The 25,197-nt window shown below is 56.5% G+C and overlaps 2 protein-coding genes across 3 annotated transcripts; one reads left to right on the top strand and one right to left on the bottom strand.

Annotated features, from left to right (window-relative positions):
- The first annotated feature begins 1,090 nt into the window (after window positions 1-1,090).
- On the top strand, window positions 1,091-5,909 carry TEKTIP1 (tektin bundle interacting protein 1). 2 transcript variants are annotated; one of them, XM_049876405.1, is made up of 4 exons: window positions 1,091-3,074; window positions 4,652-4,890; window positions 5,028-5,153; window positions 5,435-5,909. In XM_049876405.1, the coding sequence occupies exons 1-4, from the start codon at window positions 2,992-2,994 to the stop codon at window positions 5,611-5,613; spliced, it is 627 nt and encodes a 208-aa protein (XP_049732362.1). In that variant the 5' UTR covers window positions 1,091-2,991; the 3' UTR covers window positions 5,614-5,909. The 2 variants fall into 2 exon arrangements, with proteins under 2 accessions (XP_049732362.1, XP_049732361.1); XM_049876404.1 differs by lacking the exon at window positions 1,091-3,074 and having other exon boundaries at window positions 4,517-4,890.
- A 90-nt stretch (window positions 5,910-5,999) lies between these two features.
- MFSD12 (major facilitator superfamily domain containing 12) lies at window positions 6,000-20,599 on the bottom strand. The gene is made up of 10 exons (XM_049876399.1): window positions 20,107-20,599; window positions 15,345-15,555; window positions 10,839-10,977; window positions 10,556-10,735; window positions 10,076-10,168; window positions 9,887-9,979; window positions 8,456-8,626; window positions 8,277-8,371; window positions 6,754-6,884; window positions 6,000-6,666 (listed from the first exon to the last, which is right to left on the bottom strand). Exons 1-10 carry the CDS (start codon window positions 20,393-20,395, stop codon window positions 6,644-6,646), a joined length of 1,425 nt encoding a protein of 474 aa, XP_049732356.1. The 5' UTR covers window positions 20,396-20,599; the 3' UTR covers window positions 6,000-6,643.
- Between the last annotated feature and the right edge of the window lie 4,598 nt (window positions 20,600-25,197).

Here is a 25,197-nt window from a genome sequence, read left to right on the forward strand (position 1 = left end):
CGTGGGTGAGCACCAGCGTGGGACTCGGGTCCAGGATGCTTGGCACTGGGGCCTCCAGGAATTCAGACCCAAGAAGGGGGTGTGGAAGCTTGTACCTCCACCCTAAGTCTGGGTGGTCCGGTGGGGCGAAGGCGGCGTGACAGCGGGGCGTCCCCACCTGAGCGGGTGCAAGCCTGTCTCATGTGATGCAGCGTCCTTCTCATTAAACAAGTTGCCGATTCGCAGCCAGTGCTGCTGTCTCTGTCTCTGCTCCCGGCTCAGAGTGGGGTGGGTCCATGCCACCAGCCCCGGAGTCCCAGCCCAGCACCTTCTGAGGGCGAGACCAGCTGTGAACGTCACCCCCAGGACTGCGGCTCAGGGATTCAGGGCCCCAGCCCCAGGGTGCTGCTGGTGTCCAAGGTGGGGTGACCACTAACAGACCTGGCCCAGGTGGCCTTCTGGGGCACAGTGCCCATATTCATAGTCCACCCTGCCTCGACCAGCCCCCGCCTCCCTGGCTGGCTCTGCTGGGGGGCGCGGTGTGCACCCCAAGTTACTGGCTTAACTGTTATCTCTTGAAGTACTCTAAAGGGGGCGGGCCTAGACTCACCTTGGCCCTGGGATGGCATAGCGGTAGCGAGGATGGGTCAGACCTTGTAAGCGCGGAGCTCGGGCAAAGGCTGGGTAGGTGAGCAGCAGACGACAGGGGGGTGACCTGGTTTGCCAAGACATGATGCTCTCGGGCCCTCACAGGTCACTGAGGGCACCACAAAGGAGGGCAGAGGGGCCCCCTGAGAGATGGGGGGGAGCGATGGTGAGGCCGGGGTCTTCTGCCAGGCATCACCACAGGGCCCAGCCAGAGGCCAGCATGGATCGGGACTAGCTGGTGGGAGCTGGGGACAGGCAGGGGTGTTGGGTTTCCATTATTCCTCCAAGATGTCTCTTTTGGCAATAAAGGAATTCAAAAAGCGGACCCAGTACAGGTGCAGCAGTGAGTGTGTGGCGGCCAGGCAGAGGGGCTCTGGGGGCCCCAGGACAGGGAGGCTTTGGGGGGGGTGGCAGTGTGGGGGGACAGAGTGTGGGGAGTCACGGTGGGAGGCAGTACAGTGGGCTGGGTCAGGCATGGGATGGGGTGACCAAGTCCCTGTAGACGGCAGTGAGGGTTGGAGCCAATAAAGGAGAGGCAGGGGCCCGAGTCAGGGAGCCGGGTCTCTAACAAGAGCAGGATGGTGGTTTGGATGTAGCTGTGGGGAGCAAGGAGGCTCTGGGCCAAAGGGGCACCCCAGGCCCAGGGGCTACAGGAGGAGCAGGGGCCTTGGCGCAGGGTTGGGGGCATGGCTGGCCCAGGTGGTCTGGAACCTCGTTCTTTGGCCATGACCGAGAAGAGGGGCAGTCCAGGCCCTTTCTTCTCAGGTGACATTGCTAAGTGAAGCGAACACCAGGCCCAGGCCCTGCCCTTGTCCAGCTTGTGGTGGTGGGCGAGTCAGTAATAAACAAAACCCATGAGAAGTGTGTCACTTGGAGGGAGGTGGGGAAGAGGGAGTTTGGAATCTAGGTTCACTGCGAACCTGCTGATCAAGGTAGCCCTGAAGGAGATTGAGGAGACACTGGGCAGAGGTGCTGCCCTGGGCAGAGGGCACAGGCTGTGCAAAGGCCCTGGGGCAGGACCAGGCCTGGCAAGTTAGAGGAACAGCGAGGAGGCCCGTGTGGCTGGAGCAGAGTGAGCGAGGGGAACAGAGGAGGAAGGGAGGCAGGGAGGGGACAGCCGGTAGCCGGTGGTGCAGGACCCTGTGGGCTGCAGGGAGGACTTGGGCTTTTACTGAGGGAGGTGGGAGCCCTGGGTGTGTGCTGAGAGGGGAGGGGCCGGATCCGCCACAGGGGGACCAGGCCACAGGGAGAGACCACTGAGGGGCCTTCTGCCCCTGGCCAGGCGGGCAGTGGCTGACTGTGGCCAGGACCAGGGCACATGGTGGAAGGCAGTTGGGTGTTTTGGGTTTTTCACATTTTGTTGTTGCAGTAAAATACACATAACAAAATTCACCGTTTTCAAGTGTACAATTACTGGCATTTAGTGCGTTCACGGTGTACAACCACTGCCTCCATCTAACTCCAGGGGACTCTTATCACCCCAAAAGGAGACCCTGTGCCCATTAGCAGTCTCGCATTTGCCCCTGCCCCAGCCCCTGGTAACCACTAATAAACTTTGGGCTCAATGGCTCTGCCTGTTCTAGGTGTTTCACACCAGCGGAGTGGTACAGCACGAGGCCTTTTGTGCCCAGCCGTCTTCACTGAGCCATCACCTTCTCCAGGCTCACGTGTGTCGTAGTGTGTATCAGGACTCCAGCCCTCTTCACAGCTGCATAGCACCCTCTCGTGTGGCTGGACCGCGCTGGGTTCATCTGACATCCAAGGGTGGCCACTTGGGTGGTTCCCCCATCGGCTCTTGTGACCGTTGCTGTGCACACTGGGGTCCCAGCGTTGGTTCTGGCTGTCTTTTGGAGACCGAGATGATTGACTGGGTGGGGATGGGGTGCGGAGAGGCATGGGGGGGCCAGGTTTCCGGCCTGAGCCCCCGGCAGGATGGAGCGGTCTCCACTGCGCGGGGAGGACACAGGACAGGAAATCCAGAGGCTTCTATTTGGCTTATGAGCCACTCACCTCCCTTCACTCCCTCAGAAGTCAAGAGGACACTGGGACCAGGCAGAGAGCTGAGACTCTCTGGTGGGTGGGGACCCAGGAGGCTGTACCTTTCGGCAGATAGCCACTCCCCGACCCCACTGTCCCCAGCACATCCACACCCAAATGTCAAATGTTCAGGATGACATACCCCTCCCAGAAGGCCCCCTCCCTCCAGCGTCTGCCCTCTGCTGCACACCCCCAGCTGAGGAGGGGGAGGGGCTATCAGGGCCTGGGTAGCCACCCTGTTGCCAGGACACGGGGGTGGCCTTTATTACTGTCAACAATGGCCCCAGTGGCCTTCACAGCAGGAGCCGCAGGGGAGCAGAGGCAGACATGGAGACCCTGAGGCGGCAGGCTGCCCGGCCCTACGTCCCCCGGGGGACCCTGGAAACTGACTTCCCTGCGCCGCTGTACAGGTGAGGCCTGTCTTGGACAACATGGACCCTCACCCCAAATCTCACCACCCCCCCGGGGGCCTGGTCCGGCTTCTTGTGAATGCCATTTATTGGGTATAAAAAGCCATCTCAAGTTGATGTTAAGCCCTCTCCACCAACCCAAACCTGGCAGCTCCCTGAGTCTCTGACCACCTGGCCGAAGTCAGGGCCCACCTGTCCACCCACCCCCCACTCAATAGCAGACACTCGGACCCCCGTGTTCACAGCTGCACTGTTCACAACAGACAAACGGTGGGCTCCACCCATGTCCATTCACGGAGGAGGGGTAAACAAACATGGTCCCTCCACACGACGGCTACCGCTCAGCCATCAACCGGAACGCAGTTCTGAAAACACTACGTTAGTGAAATAAGTTGGCCACAGAAGGACAGACACTGCACGATCCCACTTACGTGAATCGTCCAGATGAGGCAAACACGTCGTGTGAGCAGTAGGCTGTAAATTACCAGCGGCTGGGAGTTCCTGCCTAACAGGCGCTCAGTTTGTTTGGGGCAATGAAAACGTTTGCCAGTGGACGGAGGCCGCAGCTGCCCACGTGCTACCGTGAAAGGCCTGCTGCCGCTTCCCCCAAGGAGTGTCTGTGAGGCTTCTGCTGAAGTTTACCCTACAGCTTCCTCAGCTTTGGGTTTTTCATTTTCCCTATATTTTTAGTTGTAATGGCACCTGGTCTGAGGTTTGATCTTTGATGTCGTTAGCCTATTTCCACTTCCTTCTCTGCATTACACCCTTGAATCTCTGTCCCTTAAACCACCCCCTCCTGTCCCAGGGCCTTGGGACGTCCTCATCTTCAGGTTGCGCTCCTCCTCCAGGGAGCCCTCCCTGCCTTCTCAGCCCTCCCTGCCTTCTCAGCCTTCCCCAGCCGGAGATCCCTGGACCAGGCCCTGGCTGTGTAGTTGACAGTTACAGTATCTCCTTTAAATGAGAACTCCAGGAAGGAAGCTGAGAACACCATACCCTCTTTCCTCTCACTGGCCTCCAGGAAAGCAAAGGCTGCCCAGAGGGTCTTCCTTGGGGCCTGGGCATCCCATACGCTTCTGCATTCCTGATCCATGCCTCCTTGGCCAGGCTAAAACCTGGACACTCGCTAAACCCCTCAAGCCCCTCCCTTGCCCCAGCCAGGGACCATGTCCTCCCCACGCACACCTCCAGGCCTGGGGCAGGCTGGAGGGTTTCCTGGAGGAAGGGATCTTTGGGTCTCTGAGGAGGTCAAAGCTGGATGAGGACGTAGGACCCCGGGAGTGGCCAGCACCTCATGACCTCCCTCCCTGGTGTGCCAGGAAGAGAGGGCACCCACAAAAAACTTAAAGGTGCAGCGGGGGTCTTGGGGGGTTGTGGCAGTAAGGGGAGGAGCTACAAGTGGTCTCCCACTTGTCTGCCAGGCAGGGGGTGGGGTCGGAGGAAGGGATTCTAGTCCCCTGCATGGAGCCTACACCCACCACCCGTGCACCCACCCATTGTGAGGGCGGGCGAGCCCACTCCAGAGCTGGGCAGGTACAGGGCCTGGCCGCAGGCTCACGGCCACCCCACCTGGCCCCTAGCGATGAGTACCTGGCCCTGGAGGGCCCCCGCTGGGCACCGGCCATCAAGCAGGCAACCCGATGGAAGTACACGCCCATGGGCCGGGACGCAGCCGGCCAGCAGTGGTACACGGGCCTGACCAACTCGGAGCCCCGTGACGCCTGGTACACGCTGCCACGTGAGCTGGACAGCTCCCACCGTGCCGCCTACACGCGTTGGCACGGATGCCACAGCCACCGGGAGCACAGCCTGCCCTCAGGTGAGCACCACCAGGTCCCCAGGATACCTGCGCGGGGCTCCCCCATGGCCCCCACACCTCTGCCCGGCCTGCAGGCTACTGGGGACGGGGGACAGAGCCGAAATGACCACCGCCTCCTCCACTCCCATGACCCGCAGCCTACACCCAGCGCCTGCGGGAGGCCTCATGGTACGACCCCACCATCCCCGCCCAGTATAAGACGCCCAGCACCCGGTGGGGGAGCCTGCTATGGAAAGACAGACACATCCGGGGGAAGGAGTACGGTAAGCCAGGGCCCTGAGTCCTGTCCACCCTCTGCCTCCTCTAAGACCCAGAGGTCTCCTCCTCTGGGAAGCCCTCCAGCCTGCCCCACCTCCAGCAGCTCTCTCTGGGCTGGGGGAGAAAAATTACCCTTTAGGGGGATCTGGGGTTGGGGGGAGACAAGGCCACCCAGGAGCGGGGGGGCGGGAATTGCCCAGAAGTTTCCAGTCCCAAAGGGGTCCCCAGAACCTGTCCCCAGGGACTTAGCTGGGACACAAGGCAACCCCAATCCTCGGCCCCACAGTGGTCAACAGGAACAGATTCGGGGTGGAGCCACCGTCACAGGTGTCTGACTACGTGCCGTACCTGTCCCCGCCCCAACGCCCAAGATACACAACCCAGAACTACCGGCAGTGGAACCTCGAGCCCTACTGCCCCTCGTCCAACCAGCGGCCCCCATCCATCTACACACCCACGTACTGATAAAGGCCATGCTGCCCCGCTGCCCCCGCCTCCCACCGTCGCTGGCCACCACTCATCATCCACCTCCCTGCCTTCAGCTGGGCTCTCTCTCCACTTTGGAGACAGGCGGGGCATTGGGGGAGCCCCTGGGTGGCACAAATGGTTTACATGCTCAGCTTCTAACCAAAAGGCTGGAGGTGCAAGTTCACCCAGGGGCACCTAGGAAGAAAGGCCTGGCAATCTACTTCCAGAAAACTCAGCCACTGAAAACCCTATGGGGCACCATGAGGCACAGTCAACTTGACGGAAACTGGTTTGGTTTTTTGGGGCGGGTTGGATGTTGGGAGGGCAAGGAGTTACAAGTCCCAGGGGACCAAAGGTGGTGGGGGGTGGGGGTGGAAACAGAGCCTCTGAAAGGAGGCTGGGATGCCCAGGGTCACCCCACTCCGTCTCTGGTAGACAAAAGCCGAGGCCACAGTCCTGGCCCATGGGGGACACTTTATTCACTGTCTTAGAGTCTCCGTGCCCCAATGGGCCCTCCAGGCCACTGGGCAGTCCTGCTGCCCGCCACGGCTGCGGTCCAGGCCCAGCCCACGACCCTGCCATAGGTCCCTGGGAGGAAGCCCAGCCAGCAGAATGTGGGGAGACCCCAGTTGGGCAGAAGGGAAGGGGTGAGCTGCAGGCAGGCCCAGGGCAACCCCTGGCCTCATTGGGGGCCCTCCCCTCCTGACCCCCATGATCCTGGGAGACGAGGGGCACCCAATCTAGAGAGCTGGGAAGGGATCAGAGAGGGGGGCAGGGACCCCCAAACCCTAAATACTCACAGGCCGCTGGGTATCAGAAGCCTGACTAGGTGTCCCCACCCCACAGGGACAAGCCACCAGTCTCCCAATCCTGCCCTCACTAAGCCCAGGGCCAAGTGAAGGTGGGAGGCTGGGGATTGAGGTGATAGTCAGATGGAGGAGACCTCTTCCGGAAGCTCCCTCAAGATACAATCTGCATAAGCCTGGTTGTATTTGCATAGAAGCACACAGCCCTGCTGGCACCAGTGTCAGGATTGGGTTCCAGGGTCCCCTGCAAAAGAAGGGGGATGGGTTAGTGGGGGCGGGGCCTGTCCCAGCCCTCCACCCACAGGCCCCCTTGATGGGGAGGACCACTCACAGCTTCGCAGGCGGATGGGCCAGACAAGGAGGCTGCAGAGGGTCAGGGTGGCGGCCACGCCCACGCCGCCCGTCACCACCACCATCACCCAGTGATAGAATGCCACGCAGGCGGTGCAGCAGAGATCCGAGCTGGGGGCGGGAGGGGGGCCAGCGGGCTGAGTGGGCCCCCCTGGGGACCCCCAAACGGCCGGGAAACCCGCCCCACCCCCAGCCCGCCCACCTCCTCCGCCTGCCCCTCCCATCCCTTCCTACCTCCACCTGCCCCCCACCTCCTTTCCCCCTCCTCTCCCTACTCCGCAACAACTCAGCGCCGTCCATCTGACCCTCTTCCCCTCCCCTTCCTGCTCTGCCTTCAAATTCTATCACAAGTCCGCCCACTTCCCCCCTCACCAGCCTCCACCTAGTCCAGCCCCATCATCACCGCCCGGACCAGTGCAGTCGGCTCTGGCTCCGCCCTCGCCCCGTCTGTCCCCCCACCCACCCCGCAGCCGCCACAGGGCGCCCGTGAGCGCCTGAGCCGGGGCCTGTCCATCTGCTCACAGCCCCCAGGCCCCCTCCCCGCGGCCCACAGGGCCCTGCATGGCCTGACCCGCCCCTTCCCTGTCCTCCCCTCCTCCTCTCTCCCCCTCACTCACCCCGCTTCAGCCACAGGGGCCTCCTCACTGTTCCTCCAACTCCCCAGGCCTGGTCCTGCCTCAGCACTTACATGGGCCATCCCTCCCCATTTGCCTAGAACTCGCCAGTCACCCTCCTCAGGGAAGCTCTCCCTGACTCCCCAGCCCCATCAGGCCCCAGTCAGTGTTGCTCTCCTTGGCGCTGGCCATTGGTCTCAGAGACACACTGATGTGTGCAGTTATGAGCATAGCCGGCACCTGCCCCAGCTCTGTGAGGTCAGCCTTGGTTTCCCGACCCTGGGGTTCTGCAAGGCACAAGCTCGGTGGTCTAGAATCATCTGGGTCTGGAACCCGAGTTCTGTGGGTCTGAGGACAGTGGGTTGTCAGCTGCCACGATCCCTGCCCTCAGTCCCTACTCCCTACTGCATTCCTCCAGATACAGTACACACTGTCCCGTCAGTGCCTGGCACACACAGCAGACTGCACGTTTGCTGAATGAATAAACTGTCCAAGGTAAGGGACGACCAGGCCTCCCAGGGCCATGTCTACCGAGTCTCCAGACCTAGAGCAGAGCCTGGCATACAATACGCCCCTGCTGAATGAATGAATGAATGGATGGATGGTTGAACAAATTAATGAGTGAACAAATGAATGGATGGAGGAGTGAATTAGTGAATGAACGAACAAATGAATGAATGGATGGATGAATAAATTAATGAACAAGGAATGGTCAAATGAATGAGTGAATGTATGTGTGGCTGAACAAATTAATGAAAGAATGAATAGATGGATGGACAAATGACTGGATGAACAAATGAATGGCTGGATGATTGGACAAATTAATGAAAGAATAAATGAATGAATGGCTGGATGAATGAATGGATGAACAAATGACATCAGCACTTACACACAGGGATGCAGACTCTGGATGGCCATAACTGCCAGCCCGTTGGCCACCTTATCTGAGAAGCTCATGGCGCCATACACAAAGGCTCCGCTGTGCTGTGGGGACATGGGCAGGGTGGTGGGTGCCCGCGGTCCCGCTCAGGACCACACCCCTACCCCAACCCTGCCCTCCAGCCCTACCGTGTGGGGGCCAATGAGGTCAGCCGTCATGGCCAGCGAAGTGACGAGGATGGTGGCACAGCCTGCGCCCAGCAGCACGGCCACCACGTACACAGCCAAGCCCAGCTCGTTGGCCAGCGCCACCCACGCTGAGAAGGCAAGGATCACCAGGAGGCCAGTGAAGTAGGTCAGCTGCAGGGAGACCACCCCAGTGTCAGGCAGCATGTCACTGGGCACCTGCTAGCCCAGCATACACCCTCAGTGGTCTTCAAGCCGTGGCTCCCTTCCCCACAGCAAAGAAGGAGGCTGAGCTGGACACTCCCTAAGGGTGTCACCAGCCCTGACCTCATGGAATTCCGAGATCCAGAGACCCAGGGGTTCTCAGAGCTCTGTGGAACAATGTTCTAGATGGTGCTGCTCAATATGGTAGCCACTAGCCACCTGTGGTTAACTCTAAATGCAGATTAATTCATTAAGTGTTGTTGCTGTTACATGCCATCGGCTCTGTTTTGACTCATAGCGACCCCAGGTGACAGAGGAGAGCTGACCCACAGGGTTTGGCCGTGGTCTTTACAGGGATGGGGCAGCGTTCTGTCGTACAGAGGGTTGCAATGTGTCGGAATCAACTTGACAGCGGGTAACAACAAATAACCATCTTTACAGGAGCAGGTCTTCCTCACTCGGAGCCACTGGCTAGGTTCAAACCGCCCACCTTGTGATTGGCAGCCGAGCGCTTAACCATTGTGCCACCAAACAAACAAAACCCATTGCTGTTGAGTCCATTCTGACTCATAGCAACCCTCTAGGACAGAGCAGAACTGCGCTATAGGGTTTCCAAGGCTGTAATCTTTATGGGAAACCCTGGTGGTGTAAGGGTTTTGTGCTGTGGCTGCTAGCCCTCTATGAGGCCGTTCTACTCTGTCCTAGAGGGTCACCATGAGTCCGAATCGACCGGATGGCAATGGGTTTTATGGATTAATCTACAGAAGCAGACTGCCACACCTTTGTCCCACAGAGCAGCTGGTGGGTTCGAACTGCCGACTTTTCCATTAGCAGCTGAGCGCTTGGCCTTTGCACCACCGGGGCTCCTTAATCCATTAATTAATCAAAATGGAGAACTCAGTTCCTCAGTTGTATTGGCCACATTTCAAGTGCTCAGGAGCCACACAAGGCTACCATACTGAACAGTGCAGAATAATTTAAATCATTTCAGAACATTCTAGAACCCTGCAAGCCCAGGACCCTGAGGACCCATGAGGCTCGAGAGCCAGGATTCCTGAATTCTTGGCTCCCAGATCCTGGGCTTCTATAAGGTGAGAACTCTAGAATCTAGAGGAGTCTAGAATCATTGGGATCTGAGACCCCCAGGTCTCTGAGTTTGATTTTGGTGAGGCCCCGGCTGCAAGGATGCCTCCCACCCCCGCCCTGGCTCCCCGCCGGCCCCACACTCACGTTCCTCCCGATCCATTTGTTGATAGGCTTCATGAGGAATGAGGAGAAGAAACCACTGAGGTACATCACTAGGGGAATGGTCGCGATGAACTTCTGTCAGGGCAGAGCCGGGCACGGGGTGTTTCAGTGCAGGCTGACTAGGCAGGATGGGGCCATCCCACCTCCCAGCCCTACCCCCACCCGGCTCACCTTGGGCAGTTTGAGGGAGTAGGTGAGGTACATGGCCATGTATGTCTGGGACAGGTTCACGATGAGTCTTGTGCTCATATACAGCAGGCCCACCTGTGGGCAGACAGACAGAGGGACTGCCGGGGGATCAAATGGAGGCCCTTAAGGCAGGGGCCTGAATTGGAGACAGGGCCCTTCTCCAATCTCACCAGCAGAGGGCGCCGGAGGAGAGGCTTGCTGAGCACCCCTGCAAGGCAGGGAATGAATGCAAACAGGTTGCATCAAGCTTGCACAGGATCAATTAGTGGTGACTTTCTAGTTTTTTTCTAGTTGGTCAGGCAGAGAAGAGAGCAGTAATCGATGAGTCATGTCTGTCCTGGGTACGGCATGGAGGGACAGCTCATTTCCCGTCCCTGCCAGCTTCCTCAGAGCTACAGCCCTGCTGAGTAAAGGACCATGCATGACTCCAGGTCTCCATGCCTCTCCACCCCACTGACGCACCTGATAAAAGGCCGGCTCCCGAAGCCAGTCTTTCCAGAGCAGCAAGGGCCGGGCCACCGGGGTCAGCAGAGGGCTGTGTTCGTCTGGCTCCTCCAACCGCGGCTGGCGCCACTCCCTGGTGCCCAGGTGGAACAGCAGTGAGAAGATGGCTCCGATGCCCACCACCAACAGGGAAAGGTTCTGGGAACCCAGCAAAAAAAAAAATCAGTGGCTCAGGTCCCAAGTACAGGGACTTTGGGGTATCCCACCCAGCCAGCAGTGGCCTTAGCTGACCCCAGCTCACCCGGAACACCGGCACATCTTGGACCCCCAGCTGGTCACTGACTTCCTGGGTGGGCCCCATGTGTGGGGAGCCCTGCAGGTGGAGCAGGAGCCAGGCAGTGCCATAGACGGTGATGTTGGCTACCACGGTGAAGGCGTACCTAGTGGGGACGAGCGGAAGCCTCAGCCCAGGCCGCACCGGAAACCACGTGGCCACTTCCTTCCCAGGTGGCCACACACATGGTCAGAGCTGCTGAGGCATCTGGGGAACCCCTGGCTGACCCACTGGGACCTGGAGAAGGTCCTGGTGCCTCAGTTTCCCCAGCCTGCACATGACCTGATGATTCACAGCTCCATTGTGACCGCTATTTGCCATCTGGGGTCGTGGTTGTCGAGATTCCGGGGCTGCAGCTCCAGAGCCCAGGAGGCTGGGAAGCCAGGGTTTTAGAATTCTTGGTTCCCAGATCTTGGGCTTCTCCAGGCGAGAACTCCATGATCTAGTCACCTGGGTCTGCTCCTGCCTGCAGCCCTGGAGCAACGTCCCTCCAGGGGCTCACCAGGGATGACAGGAAGCCTCTGGATTACACAGTGACTCAGTTTCCCTTTCTGAGAGTAAGGGCAATCCTACCTCTGGAGGTCAACGTGAAGATACAATAAGGTTGGCTGGTGAAGTGCCTAAACATAGCACGCGCCCCAGAACTTGGCCTCAGCTGATCTAGCCCGTCTCCCATTTGTTACTGCCCCCAGAGGCCCCGGGCATTGGGCAATCCCCACCGTTAGTGCCCATGCCTTTGAGGACCATAATGGGGAACTAAAGGTGGGGGAGGGGGAGGAGGCCGTGGTGGGCAGGGCTGGGGACAAACGGGCTGATTTGGAGATAGGGTGGGCCCCCAGCGAAGACATTGTTAAAACGGCAAGAGTAACACACATGTATTGAGCATATTGCCATGTGAAAATAGAACTTCACTTGAAAATAAGCACGGTACATATATGTGTTTAATTAAGGTGCTTAGTTCCTGTCAAGGCTGTGAGCCAAGCCCTGCTCTGAGTGCCAGCCACACTGGCTGCCTTTGCACATGCTGTTCCCTCTGCCTGGAACTGACCCCTGTTCCCTTTTCCTACAACCTGCCTCCCACAGACCCACTCTGTTCAAACCCCAGCACTTCCACGTACAGGCCTCGGCCACACGACCTCCCTGGGCCTGTCTCCTTCTCTGGAAAATGAAAGAAGTAACCCATCCCCTGGAGTTGTGAAGATTAAGGGAGTAATAATGCCTGTCAGGTGCCTAGAACAGCACCTGGCACACAGCGAGTGCTCAATGCATGCTCTTTTTATTGTCCTATAGCACATAACCTTCCTTAGTGCCTCAAGCAAGTCAGTGGATAAGCCAGGCATCAACTGTACCCATGAGTGGTGAGCAGAACTCTAAGATGGCCTCAAGATTCCTGCCCCCCTGGGGTACACACCCTGTATAATCCCCTCCCCTTGTGGGCAGGACCTGTAAATATGGTGGGATATCACTTACGTGACCTTCTACAGATCTATTTAAGGTACCTAATCAATTTGACTCCGGGTTAATACTTGGAGATAATCTTAGGTGGGCCTGATCTAATCAGGTGATCCTTTGAAAGAGGGCTTGTTGTTGTTAGTTGTCCTGGAGTCACCTCCTGGAAATCCCACATACAACAGCATTAAACTTAGCAGGGTCCTCTACCATCTTCATGATTGTCGGTATGCTTGAGTCCACTGTTGTGGCCACTGGGTATTTTGAGTGCCTTCCAACCTAGGAACGACCTACGACCTACGTATGGCCTTAAGTATATACCACCTGAATTTAGAGACCCTCTCACGAATAGATTTGACAGAGTGAACACTACTGACTGAAGACCAGATGAGCTGTGGGATGAAATCAAGGACATCATACTTGAAGAAAGGAAGACGTCATTGAAAAGACAGGAATGAAAGCAAAGACTAAAACAGGTCAGATGAGACTCTGAAACCTTCTCTTGAACGTAGAGTAGCTAAAGTGAAAGGAGGAAATGATGAAAATCTGAACAAAGATTTCACAGGGCTGCTTGAGAAGACAAAGTAAAGTATTATGATGACATGTGCAAAGACCTAGAGTTAGAAAACCAAAAGGGAAGAACACGCTCAGCATTTCTCGAGCTGAAAGAACTGAAGAAAAAATTTAAGCCTTGTTTCTATGGGGAAAATATTGAATGACCCAGGAAGCATCAAAGGAAGATGGAAGGAATATACAGAGTCATTATACCAAAAATGATTGGTCAACATTAAGTCATTTCAGGGGGTGGCATACGATCAGGAACCGATGGTACTGAAGGAAGAGATCCAAGCTGCTCTGAAGGCACTGGCGAAAAACAAGGCTCCAGGAACTGATGGAATATCAATTGAGATGTTTCAACAAACAGATGCAGCACTGGAGGTGCTCACTCGTCTATGCCAAGAAATATGGAAGACAGCTTCCTGGCCAACCAACTGGAAAAGATCCATATTTATGCCTATTCCCAAGAAAGGTGATCCAACCGAATGTGGAAATTATAGAACAATATCATTAATATCACAGGCAAGCAAAATTTTGCTGAAGATCATTCTAAAACGGCTGCAGCAGTATATCGACAGGGAACTGCCAGAAATTCAGGCTGGTTTCAGAAGAGGACGTGGAACCAGGGATATCATTGCTGATGTCAGATGGATCCTGGCTGAAAGCAGAGAATACCAGAAGGATGTTTACCTGTGTTTTATTGACTATGCAAAGGCATTCGACTGTGTGGATCATAACAAATTATGGATAACACTGCGAAGAACGGGAATTCCAGAACACTTCATTGTGCTCATGAGGAACCTTTACACAGATCAAGAGGCAGTTGCTCAGACAGAACAAGGGGATACTGATTGGTTTAAAGTCAGGAAAGGTGTGCGTCAGGGTTGTATCCTTTCACCATACCTATTCAATCTGTATGCTCAGCAAATAATCCGAGAAGCTGGACTATATGAAGAAGAGCGGGGCATCAGGATTGGAGGAAGACACATTAACAGCCTGCATTATGCAGATGACACAACCTTGCTTGCTGAAAGTGAAGAGGGCTTGAAGCACTTCCTAATGAAGATCAAAGACCACAGCCTTCAGTATGGATTATACCTCAACATAAAGAAAACAAAAATCCTCACAACTGGACCAGTGAGCAACATCATGATAAACGGAGAAAAGACTGAAGTTGTCAAGGATTTCATTTTACTTGGATCCACAATCAACAGCCATGGAAGCAGCAGTCAAGAAATCAAGAGACGCATTGCATTGGGTAAATCTGCTGCAAAGGACCTCTTCAAAGTGTTGAAGAGCAAAGATGTCACCTGGCAGACTAAGGTGCGCCTGACCCAAGCCATGGTATTTTCAATCACATCATATGCGTGTGAAAGCTGGACAATGAATAAGGAAGACCGAAGAAGAGTTGGTGCCTTTGAATTGTGGTGTTGGCGAAGAACATTGAATGTACCGTGGACTGCCAAGAGAACGAACAAATCTGTCTTGGAAGAAGTACAGCCAGGATGCTCCTTGGAAGCACGGATGGCGCGACTGCGTCTTAATAGTTTTGACACGTTATCAGGTGAGACCTGTCCCTGGAGAAGGACATCATGCTTGGTAGAGGGTCAGCAACAGAGAGGAAGACCCTCAAGGGGATGTATTTACACAGCGGCTGCAACAATGGGCTCAAAAGCAGCAACGACTGTGTGGATGGCGCGGGATCCGGCAGCGTTTCTGTTGTGCTTCGGTTGCTTGCTTTGGAAATGACTCGAGGGCACTTAACCAACCTAAGGGGCTCACCATCCAGCCCTGTATCAGGTAATGCTCTGTCGTGAGCCATGGTTTTTGCACTGACTGATTTTGGGAAGTAGATTGTCAGGCCATTCTTCCTAGTCCATCTCAGTCTGGAAGCTCTGCTGAAACCTGTCCACCATGGGTGACCCTGCTGGTATTTGAAATACTAATGGCAGAGCTTCCAACAGCGTAGCAACACGCAAGCCACCATAGTATGACAGACTGACAGACGGGGAGGGGTGGGGTGGGAAAGAGGGCTTAGGTAACAGTGTGTGGCAAAGGTAAAGGGACTCTGCAGCTGCCATGAAGCTCCCTAATCAGTTTGAGTTAATCAAAAGGGAGATGGCCCTGGGTGGGCCTGATCTAATCAGGTGGTCCCCAAGATCAGAGAGGTTCTTCTGCTGGCCTCAGAGAAGGTAGCCAGCATGAGGTCTGTAAGGAAACAAATGCTGCCAACAATTAAATGAGCATGGAAGAGGAGGGACCCCAACCCTCAGAGGAGAACCAAGCCACAGCCAACACCTTGATTGCAAAGGCCCCAAGCCAGCCGTGCTGTGAGATCACACGAGTGCTGTTTTCAGCCGCTAAGCTTTGGGCTAATCTGTTAGTCAGCAACAGCTGCCTAGTACAGCGTCATGCGGAACCCCAGAGCCAGGCAGAGAGGGCGGCCGCGGGATGTCAAGGCAGTACCTGAGAGCCGTCAGCTCCACCTTCTCGTGGTCGTTGGTGACGAGCTCGGGGATGAGGCTCAGGTGTGCGATCTGCGTGGCGGCCCAGCCAAACTGGAAGATGACGATGAAGGGCCCGTAGTAGATCAGGGCAGCCCACTCGGGCGTCGTGGCCCCGCAGCCCAGGCATGGGCTAAAGATGAAGGGGAAGGAGAGCAGGACACAGACGGTGCCTGTGGGGAGCCAGGTGGGGCGGGGTTCACATCCCGGGGACACTGCAGGCAGGGACCCTGCCTTCCTGCACTCCTCGGGGTGTGATGGGAGGGAAGCTGAGGCACAGAAAGGGCTGCGACACTCCCCCAAAGTCACACAGTGGGGCGGGGGTCAGCATCCCAGGGCTTTCCAGGTATATAGTGTCCATGGCAAATGCGGAAACTAAGGCACTGAGGGATTTCTTTTTTTTTTTTTTTAGTCCCTTTGAGATCAAAAGTTCAGCAGTTCGAATCTACCAGCCACTCCTCGGAAACCCCATAGGGCAGTTCTACCCTGTCCCATAGGGTCGCTATGAGTTGGAATCAAGTTGACAGCAACGGATTTGGGTTTTCGTTGGTTGGGATCACAGAGCCAAATAAGACAGAGAAGAGAGGCCTCCACGCACCAGTCTAGGGTTTCCTGAGGTATACACCCTTGTGGTCAGATGGGAAACTGAGGCACAAAACAGGCTGGGGCTCCAGTGAGGTCATACGTCATAATGAGGCACAGCCCCGACATGGGGCCAGGTGAGACACAGGGGCAAGAACCTGGCGTACCCATAGCAGCCCAGGGCTCCCAGAGGTTGTCCCCTTGGTGACAGAAGGGGAAGCCAAGGCACAGCAGGCTGAAGGGCCTCCTGGGGTCCGCCTGAGGTCTGCTCACCATAGAGGCACCATTTGCACCCACACCTTCCCCTTCTTGCTTCGCCCACGGGGAAGAAGGCCTTGTTCTCCCCAGCTCTGACAACGACGTAGTCGTTATCAAGTATCCCACCCTAGCCTGGTACCCAGAGTGGGGTCCCAGGAGGCAGGAGGCCTGGGAGGAGTGGGCTGGACCAGTCAGCTCAGAAGGGGCCTCTCCCTAGAATGGTGTCCTGGACTCTGGGGACACAGGCTGGGAAACAGACTAATGCCTACATCAGGCCCTTTTCTCCATATGCTCAGAAAAAACAATACTTTAGAAGAAATGGAAGCTCTTCCAGAAAGCTCCTCCCTTGCTCTTCCCTCCTCCTCTCTCTCCTCACTCACTTCCTACACTCCAGCCTTGTGGACCTCCTGGCTGTTCCTCCAACTCACCAGGCACAGCCCTGCCCCAGGGCCTTTGCACGAGCTGTTCCTTCTGCCTGGAACGCTCTTCCCCCACAATTTAGCAAGTCTGGATCCTTCTTATCCCTCAGGTCTCAGCTCAAAGACCACCTCACTGAAGCCCTTCCTGCTGACTCCTGGCTCCTCCAGCCACAGCCAGCAGCACCGTCTCTGGCACCCAGGTAGAACAGCAGCAAGAAGTCAGCTCCCTCGCCCGCTGCCACCAGAGAAGGGCTCTGGGCACCCACCAGGAAACGCTCCCTATCTGGGACCCTGCTTCCTTTGCCTCCCACCCCCTGGCACACACAGGAATTCTGTTTATTTGCTTGTTTCCTGCCTGCCTCCCCCGCCAGACTGAGGGCTCCATGGAGGTGGGTACCAGGGCTCTACGCGTCATTGGGTGTCCCTGGCACCCAGCACAGAGCCTGGCACATCGACATCTTTTGAATGAGTGGTTAGCAATAACAGCAGCTTCCATTCACAGCCCTAAGGGGCAAGCGTTATTATGCCCACTCTCCAGATGAAGAAACTGAGGCCCAGTGAGTGAACCATGGGGCTGCGAAGCCAACCTGTGGGCCCTGCGCCCTTCTCCTCCCATCCTGGAGTGCCTGAAGGAGGCCCTGGCCTCTGTCTGGAAGCTGGGCTTCCTCCAGCCTCCGGAGATGACCTCATTGCTCAGACCCACGGGGGCCACACCCTCTGTCCTGGGATTGGGAAGTGAAACCAAAACCACCCTGTTTCTCTGGAACCGGTGGCCAGGAGGGGGCCCCTGGGCGGAGATTCCCGGAAGCCTAAGGCTCCCTGGGGACCGGAGCCATGGACTCTGCTCAGGGCACTGCAGCCAGCCTCTGTTACTGTCCAGCAGACCTGGTTAACCATTGGTAGAGCACGGCTGCCGGGCTGGACCAGCCTGGGCAGGTGACTGCCTCTCTGGGCCTCAGGTTCCAGAAAATGGAGAGAATAAAAGGCCCTGCCTGGCCGAGCTGGCGTAGGACTGAGAGTTCACGTGTGAAAGTTGAAGCTCCTGCCACTCCGAGCCTCCAAACCAAGAACCAAACTCACTGCCGTGGACTCGGTTCTGACTCACAGTGACCCAAGAGGACAGAGTAAAACTGCCCCGTCGGGTTTCCAAGGCTGTAATCATCACAGGAGCAGATCACTACCTCTTTCTCCCATGGAGCAGCTGGTGGTTTCAAACCACCGACATTTTCGTTTGCAGCTGAGTGCTTTAACCACTGCACCCCCAGAGTTCCTTCCCTGAGCCTCAAGGCCATGATATTTCATGCCTTCCCACAAGCTATTTTCACTGCCTGGAATGTCCTCCCTCCGGCCACACACACACACACACACACACACACACACACACACACACACACACACTCCTACTCATCCTTCAACACCCCAAAGTTAATGCCCCCTCGCCCAGGAAGACTTCCTTTCCAGAGCTCTACTTTTTCCTTAGGAATTCCAGTCTCGCCATCTGGAACCCACGGGAGTATAAATGCCTGGGTGTGGGTGCCAGGTTCTCTCAGGGTTCCTGAATCACCCCACCCACCACCCACAGATTCAGGGGTAAAATGGAGAAGTGGGCACTATTACCCGGGTGACCTTCCTTCAGGTCAACTTATCAGCAGCCCTGGCTTCCTCTTTCCACAGACCCTCCTGGGCCTCCCCACTGCCCACCCGAGCTGGGCTGGGGGAGACCAACGTGGGGGAGGGCCACAGGTAGAAGCCTTGGTACTGGGTCCCCAGGCCTGTTCTGCATAAACTCAAAGGGTTCACCTCTTTGCTTACAAAGGTGCTTTCAGCCTCCTTAACCCTGCCCCTGCTGGGGGCCTCAGACTCTTCCTGGGGGGACCAGGCAGAGCCCTCCCTGAACCTCAGGCCTCCCATCTATGAAAGAAGCTCTGAACTGGTAATGGGTCCCACCCACCTCAGGGCCTTTGCACCTGCCAGGGACCATTCCCACCCCAACAGGGTCCCTGGCTGGCTCAACCCCACATAAAAGAGTCACCTCCTTCTCTGTCTCTCCCAGGTTCAGCTCAGGGATTATTTTGTTTGTCAATGACTTTGTTGTTGTTGTTAGGTACCTTGCACTCAATTCTGACTCGTAGAGACCCCATGTGACAGAGCAGTACTGCCCCCATAGGGCTTCCTAGGCTGTGATCTTTATGAAAGCCGATGGCCAGGTCTTTTTCCCACAGAGCCGCTGGTTGGGCTCAAACTGCTGTCCTTTCGGTTAGCAGCCGAGTGCGTAACTATCTGTGGCCCCAGGGCTCCTTGTCAATGAGTTTACCCAACTATTATGAATAAAACTGCATTTTAGAACCTGGAGAGAAAGAAGGGAGGACCCAAATGCCCATTTTTTAGAAGAGGCAGTACCTCACCTGAAGTCCATGCCCCCTGTCTCTCCCTGTTCCCCTCCCCGGGTGCTGTGGGCTAAACTGACCCAGGGGCAGGCTGGGTGTCCCCATGTCCTCAGAAACCTGAAAATCCGGCCCCCAGTCTTTGGCCCAGGAGAGCCAGGCACCCTGCTACGTCTTGCAAAACACTCTCATTTTGGCTTGCTCAGGTCAAACAGCTGCTCTCTCGGTCCATGCCCCCAAGGGTAAGAAGGCATGCATGGCACCCCAGGGTTTCTGAGAGTGGGCATGATTCTTGGCCCTGTCTCCAGGATGCCAGGCAAGCCTCAGATGCCAGGGTGCCAGTGGCAGCTCGACCTCAAGGAAGAACATCGGAGAAAGAGGCTGGGGCTAATCTCAAGGCCCAGGGTCCCGGCGGGGAGAGGAGGGTGCCAAGAGGCAGGCCCAGTGGCCTTATCAGCATGTACTGGTGACAGGATGCCCCAGCCTGGGGAACCAGCCTCCCGCCTTCCCCAACAGCCCTCCAGTCTGGGCCACTGTCCCAGGACACAGGGGGTCCATTACACACCTTACAGACTCCCATCTCCAGTGAGTCCGACAGGTGGGAGGTGTGAGAAGGCCACAGACACCAGACCCTTCTGTCCCACCCAGCCCCCAAATCTTGGTTTCCCAGGCAGCACCCTCAAACCCCCAAAAAACAGGTAGCTCTAGATGGGGTAGAGGCTCAAGTAGGGTGCCCTGGGGGAACAGACAGGCAGACAGAGAGATGTCTGGACAGCCTGACAGTCATTCGGACAGGGGGGTCTGGGTAACCAACCACCTGCCAGCAGTCTGCAAAGTCAGGCCAGATCAGACAGACCGACAGAGAGGGCACTGGGCTGTCAGGCCCACCCCAGAGAAGGTACAGAGTGCCCCCAGGGGTCAGCCAGTCAAAGGGAAGGGGCACTGGCGGGTCAGGCAGGTAGTCAGATGGAGAGGCTCTGCAGGTCAGACAGCAGCCATGAGGCTGACAGCAGGTGGAGGCTCAGGCCCTGGGGGGACTGCCAGACAGGGGAGGCCGGTCCTGGGGGGCCGGGGCGCTTACCGACCAGGTGCCAGGCCTTGCGTGGGCCGTAGCGGGCGCAGCAGCCGGCGGCGCGGTCGGCCTCGTAGCCCACGAGGGGCGTGCACAGCCCGTCGGCCACCTGGCCGAGCAGCAGCAGCAGGCCGGCGCCCCGCGAGCTGTAGGCGCGCACCGAGTGCAAGTAGAGCAGCAGGTAGGTGAACCACATGGAGGCGCACAGGTCGTTGAGGAAGTGGCCCACGGCGTAGCTGAGCCGCGCGACCAGGGACAGCGCCCGCGGGGCCGCCGCCGCCGGGGGCCCGGGGCCCATGACGCCCGGCTCGGCGCGCCCCGCGCCCGGGGCACCGGCCAGCCCCCGGCTCCGAGGGGGCACCCCGGCCCGGACCGTCTGGGGGCCGCCGAGGAGCCCTCGGGGCAGGCCGGCCGCGCCGCGAAGTCCCCGCGCCGGGCCGATCCCTGGCAGACCACTGCCGCCCGGCCGGCCCTCGGCCTGAGCAGCCACTGCGCCCCGGAGCCAGTCGGCGGGGAGACTGCGGCGCGGCGGCGGGGGACACCCCGGGAGCGGCGGCCGCCTCCGCCAATCGGAACCGCGCATCGGGGCCAGCGAGCCAATCAGCAGGGGGAGGGGCGAGGCTTCGGGGTTAGCCGGGCCTCCACCCCGGCGCCCTCGGGGTCGCGGGGTCCTAGCGCCCATAGACACGGGGAGGGTTTGCGGGACCCCAGTCCCCGGTGGGGGGCGACGCCAGGAGTGCCCCCACCCGGACCCCCAGCTCCAGTCCGCCTAGAGCTTACTGAAGACCAGAGCGGTCCGAAGAGGGTGGGGTGGGCGGGAGTGAGGTGGGGGGGGTCTTGTTGGGGGACCCAGTGGGGAGCCAAGAGGCAGAATTACCAAACCGATGCAGTCGGCCGATTGCGACTCACAGCGGCCCTAAAGGACAGAGTAGGACTGCTCCATAGGATTGCCAAGGCTGTAAATCTTTACAGAAGCAGACTGCCACGTCTTTCTCCCGTGGAGAGGTTCGTGGGTTCCAACCTCCCCGCTTTCGATTAGCAGCCGAGCGCTTAACCACTGCGCCACCAGGGCTCCTATGAGGCAGCATTAGTACCAATTAATTAATATGAACGATGATAATGGGATAATGATTATAATAACACCAGCCGGCATTTACTGAGCGCTGGCGGGGCCGGGCGCACCACGTGGATGACTTCATCCCTGTCTGGCGACGGCCCCAAGAGGCGGCACCCATCTCACTCCCATTTAAGACCAGATATTTTTTTATAAGGCATTTTTTTTTTTTTTATAAGGCCCAGAGACGCGAAGCGGTCAGGTGCGTTGGTTTCCGACGCGGTGCTCTCGGCCTCTCCCGGTTATCCTCTAACTGCCCCGCCCCTCCCCCGGGTCACAAGACTCCAGGTGCCAAGTTTCTTCAAGGAGGAGGCACGGTATCCTCTCCACTCCACCTCCAGCCCTGGCTTTCAAAACTTGCCCTCTGGAGCCAGATTTATAGGGTCCGGATCCAGCCCCGCCCCCTCCTAGGGGTTCCATCCGTGACAAGTTTCCTAGGGCGTCAGTTTCCCCAGTTGTAAGTGGGTATAATGTAATTGTTGTTAGGTGCCGTCCAGTGGATTTGGACACATAGTGACCCCATGCGACAGGGTAGGATTGACCTATGGGGTTTTCTAGGCCCTCATCTTTGTGGGTGCAGTTCCCCAGGTCTTTCTCCCACTGGGTGGGTTTGAACTGCCAATCTTCTGATTAGTAATCAAGTGCTTAACTGTTTGTACCACCCAGGGACTCCTATATAAGTCCTATATAAATCCTATATAACCCGTCGAGGTTGAGTCAATTCCAACTCCTAGTGACACTATATGAGAGTAGAACTGCCCCATAGGGTTTTTCCTAGGCTGTAATCTTTTATGGGGAGCCATGATGGTACAGTGGTTAAGAGCTCGACTGCTAACCAAAAAGGCAGCAGTTCAAATCCACCAGCCCTTGCAAACCCTATGGGGACAGTTCTACTCTGTCCTGTAGGGTCACTAGGAGTCAGAATCAACTCGATGGCAATGGGTTTTTTTTTTTTTTGGTTGATATTTTATGGAAGCAGACTGCCACTTCTTTCTCCCGAGGACCAGGACCTTTGGGTTAGCGGCCGAGCACTTAACCACTGTGCTACCAGGGCCCCTTTGTGTATGTGTTAGATTTTGCTATTCTCATGCAGGAAACCTCAGCACCCCCCCTTCCCATAGCACCCCAGGGGGTTCCCATCACAACCCCTCTATCTGCCCCCCCAGCACCTGTAACTGCCTGGCTATGTGTCTGTCTCCCCCACTGGACTATGAGCCCTGTGAAGAAGGGGTTGTGTCTGCCTTGGCCACTATGTTGTCCCCAGCAATGCCTGGCACGTACCAGGAGTTCAGTTCATACCTGCCCAGTGACTGAACGGTGGAAACGTAGGCAGAGAGTCAGAAACACACAGCAACTGGGGAGCAGGCAGGGACCCACACATAAACTTGAGGTTCAGCAGCCTGTGGGGTGCACAGCCCCAGACCCCCACACTGATGCAGACCACCCACCCCAGCACCCACTCTTCTGTGAAAAGGGGTCTGAAAATGTGTAGGAATTCTGAAAAAAACTACATACTGTACAATCCAACCAGATGACATTCTGGAAAAGGCAAAACTATAGAGGCAGAAAGAGGGATGGGTGTTTGCCAGGGGTTTGGGGAGGGGGGAAGGAGGATAAGGGGGGCACAGGGCATTTTTAGGGCTGTGACACTATTCTGCACAACAATGTCGCAGTGGACATATGTCAAACCCAGAGGACTGTGCCATACCAGGACTGAGCCCTCACGTGAACTGTGGACTTCAGTAAAAACCATCTGTCAATATCGGTTCATGAGCTTTAGCAAGGGGACCACGGGAATGCAAGGGGCTAATGATAGCAGAACACCCGTGCGTGGAGGTTCTGTGCTTTCTGCTCAGTTTTCATGTGAACCAAAAACCGCTCTAAGAAAAAAGAGCAGCTGCCATTGAGTCAGCTCTGACTCACGGTGGCCCCAAGTGTGTCAGAGGAGAACTGCGCTCCACAGGGTTTGCAGTGGCTGAGTTTTTTGGAAGCAGATTGCCAGGCCTTTCTTTCGAGATGCCTCTGAGTGGACTTGAACCTCCAACCCTTTGGTTAGCAGCTAAGCACCCTCACTGTTTACAGCACCCAGAGACTCCTATTAAAACAATGGATTATGCAGTCATAAAGAGAAATGAGGTCCTGATGCTTGCCGTGACGTCGATGAGCTGTGAAAACATCAGGCTGAGCGAAATAAGTCAGCGGCAGAAGGACAAACACCGTGTGACCTCACTTACATGAAATCAGCAAATGTAGAGAAACCCATGGCTGTCGAGTTGATGGCGACTCATAGCGACCTATAGGACGGAGTAGAACTGCCCGTGGGGTTTTCCAGCCTGTCATCTTTACGGAAGCAGATTACCACATCTTTCTCCTGAGGTTCTGATGGGTTCCAACTGCCCAGCCTTCAGGGTCGTAACTGAGCACTTTAACCACTCTGCTACCTAGGCTCCTTCCATAAAGATTACAGCCTAGGAACCCCTATGGGGCAGTTCTACTCCGTCACATGGGTCTGTACAGATTGGAATCAACTTGATGACAATGGGTTTTATTTTTCGTTTATTTTCACCACACACCCCCCCCACACACCCCCACGCACCCCCCCACGCCCCCCCACACCCACCCACCCACACACACCCCCACACCCCCCCCCCACACACCCCCACCCCCACACACACACACACACAAACAGGTACTGTTTCCTTCTGTTGTGCATAGGGTCGGTCGCTATGAATCAAAACTAACCGAAGGCACCTAACAACAACAACAAACATAAAATACAATGGGTGGGAAAGGGTGCCAGAGGGCCGAGAAGGATAATCTAGCAGGGGAAGATGGGAGATAAGGGGTAGACCGCTTGGGTGGCGATAAAACGATAAAGAACCTCAACTCTTTCCTCCCTGCCCGCCATGCTTACCTTTCGATTATAAGACAGTGAGAGTTGACTTTTAAAAATATTAGTCTGAGGTTTTTATTTGTGTTCCTCACTGCCTTTCATTCCCACAACACCTCCAGGACAGCTTACACCACTTTGTCCCCATTTACAGACGAGGAAACTGAGGCTCAGGCAGAGGCCTCTTACCCTAGGGCACGCGGCTAACAAGAAGTAGGTCAGGAATCCAGCTCAGCTCTGTGACCTTTGATAACCCTGACTTATTCACTGACTGGCAGGGGGGCGCTGACCTTAAGGTTCAGGGATAAAATGACTCAGTGCTCAGCCCTGTGTCAGCCTCTTTATTAGTCAAAAAGCCTTGGGGCAGCTCTAGCGGGATGGGGCACATTTGCCAGATGCTTCAGTACATCTCTGGGTTGGTGTTGTGTTGGATAGTTCTTGACCCTGGTTCTGTGGGGAAAGTAGGAAAGAGACTGACCCCGACCCTGACTCTCGGACCCCGGGGCTAAGCCCAGGTCCCTGAGCTGTGTCTTTCATTCACTCATTTGTTCATTCCTTCCTTTGTCCAGTGGGCCTGGTCTCATGCTGAGCAATGCCAGGGCCCCCACGAAGCCACCTTCTGAAGCTCCTAGTCTGAGGGGGGAAGCAAATCAGACCCTCCCAGCTCCATGTGGTCAGGGCTAGCTGGAGGAATCAGACCAAGAAGGGGAGACTGAATACCAAGATTTTGTCCTTCGAAAGCTGGACAATGAAAAAGGGAGATCCAAGAAGAACTGATGACTTTGAATTGTGGTGTTGGCAAAGAATGTTAAATATCCCATGGACTGCCAGAAGAACAAACAATTCTGTCTTGGAAGCACAGCCAGAAGGCTCCTTAGAAGGGACGATGGAGAGACTTCATCTTGCATACTTTGGACATGTTATCAGGAGGGCCCAGTCCCTGGAGAAGGACGTCATGCTTGGTAGAGGATCAGTGAGAAAGAGGAAGAGACCCTCAAGCGGATGGATTGACACAGTGGCTGCACCAGTGGGCTCAAACATAGGAACGATTCTGAGGATGGCGTAGGACCAGGCACTGTTTCTTTCTGTTGCACAT

The sequence above is a fragment of the Elephas maximus genome, chromosome 3 (genome assembly GCF_024166365.1).
Source record: "Elephas maximus indicus isolate mEleMax1 chromosome 3, mEleMax1 primary haplotype, whole genome shotgun sequence".
NCBI lineage: Eukaryota > Metazoa > Chordata > Mammalia > Proboscidea > Elephantidae > Elephas > Elephas maximus.